This window comes from Empidonax traillii, unplaced genomic scaffold, assembly GCF_003031625.1.
Source record: "Empidonax traillii isolate 1590-97213 ecotype Southwest subspecies unplaced genomic scaffold, ASM303162v1 scaffold3608:size12061, whole genome shotgun sequence".
In the NCBI taxonomy this organism is placed as follows: domain Eukaryota; kingdom Metazoa; phylum Chordata; class Aves; order Passeriformes; family Tyrannidae; genus Empidonax; species Empidonax traillii.
In genome coordinates this window covers 1-975 of record NW_020958801.1, presented here as the reverse complement: position 1 = coordinate 975, position 975 = coordinate 1, and the positions used below count along the sequence as shown (strand labels likewise).

The 975-nt window shown below is 72.3% G+C and overlaps 1 protein-coding gene across 1 annotated transcript; it reads right to left on the bottom strand.

The window, feature by feature from the left end:
- Nucleotides 1-256: 256 nt before the first annotated feature.
- LOC114072623 (zinc finger protein 3-like) lies at nucleotides 257-971 on the bottom strand (the record flags this gene model as incomplete). Its single annotated transcript, XM_027910501.1, has 1 exon — nucleotides 257-971. A coding segment is annotated over one exon (690 nt), but the record flags the coding sequence as incomplete, so codon positions are not given.
- Nucleotides 972-975: the final 4 nt, after the last annotated feature.

Genomic DNA, 975 nt, shown 5'->3' with positions numbered 1-975 from the left:
GCCGGAATGGGGGCTCTACCCAAGTCATCGTCAAGGTTGGCCAACCCAACGAGCCGGGCTCATCCGGCGGCCCCTCCGGAACGTTTCCGCTGGGAACGGGTTCTTCCCAACCCAAGGTTGGTCAACCCAACAGGGTTGGGCTCCTCTGGCAGCCCCTTCTGGAACGCCGGAATGGAGGCTCTACCCAAGTCATCGTCAAGGTTGGCCAACCCAACGAGCCGGGCTCATCCTGGCGGCCCCTCCAGAACGCCCCCCCGACTCGGCGGCGCCGCCGCCGCCGCTCAGCCCACGGGCCCGGCCTCCTCCTCGCCGTGGCTCCGCAGGTGCCGCTGCAGGTGGGAGGTGCCCCCGAACCTCCTCCCGCACCGCGGGCAAGGGAAGGGCTTCTCCGCCCCTCCTCCTCCACCGTGGACCCGCCGGTGCTTGGCCAGCGCCGAGCCGTCGGCGAACGCCTTCCCGCAGTCGGCGCAGCCGTGCCGGGGCCCGGCGTGGGCCCTCTGGTGCTTGTGGAAGTGCAGGGTGCTGTTGAAGCTCTTGCCGCACTCGGCGCACACGTGGGGCTGGCCGCCGGCGTGGGTCCGCTGGTGCCGGTACAGGTGGGAGGTGCGGCCGAAGCGCTTGCCGCAGTCCCCGCACTGGTACGGCCTCTCCCCGGTGTGGATCCGCTGGTGCCTCTCCCAGTGGGAGCTCCACGAGAAGCTCTTCCCGCAGTCCCCGCACCGGTACGGCTTCTCCACCGCGCCAGCCCCGGCGTTACCGCCGGCGCCGCCGTGGAGGCTGCGCCGGTGCCGCGCGTACTGGGCGCGGGCGCCGAAGGCCTTGCCGCACTCCTCGCAGCGGAAGGGCCCGTCCAGGTGGAGCCGCTGGTGCTTGACCAGCGCCGGGGCGTCGCCGAAGCTCCTGCGGCACAGGGTGCAGCGGTAGGGCCGCTGGCCGGTGTGGGTGCGCTGGTGCCGCTCGAAGTGCAGGGTGCTG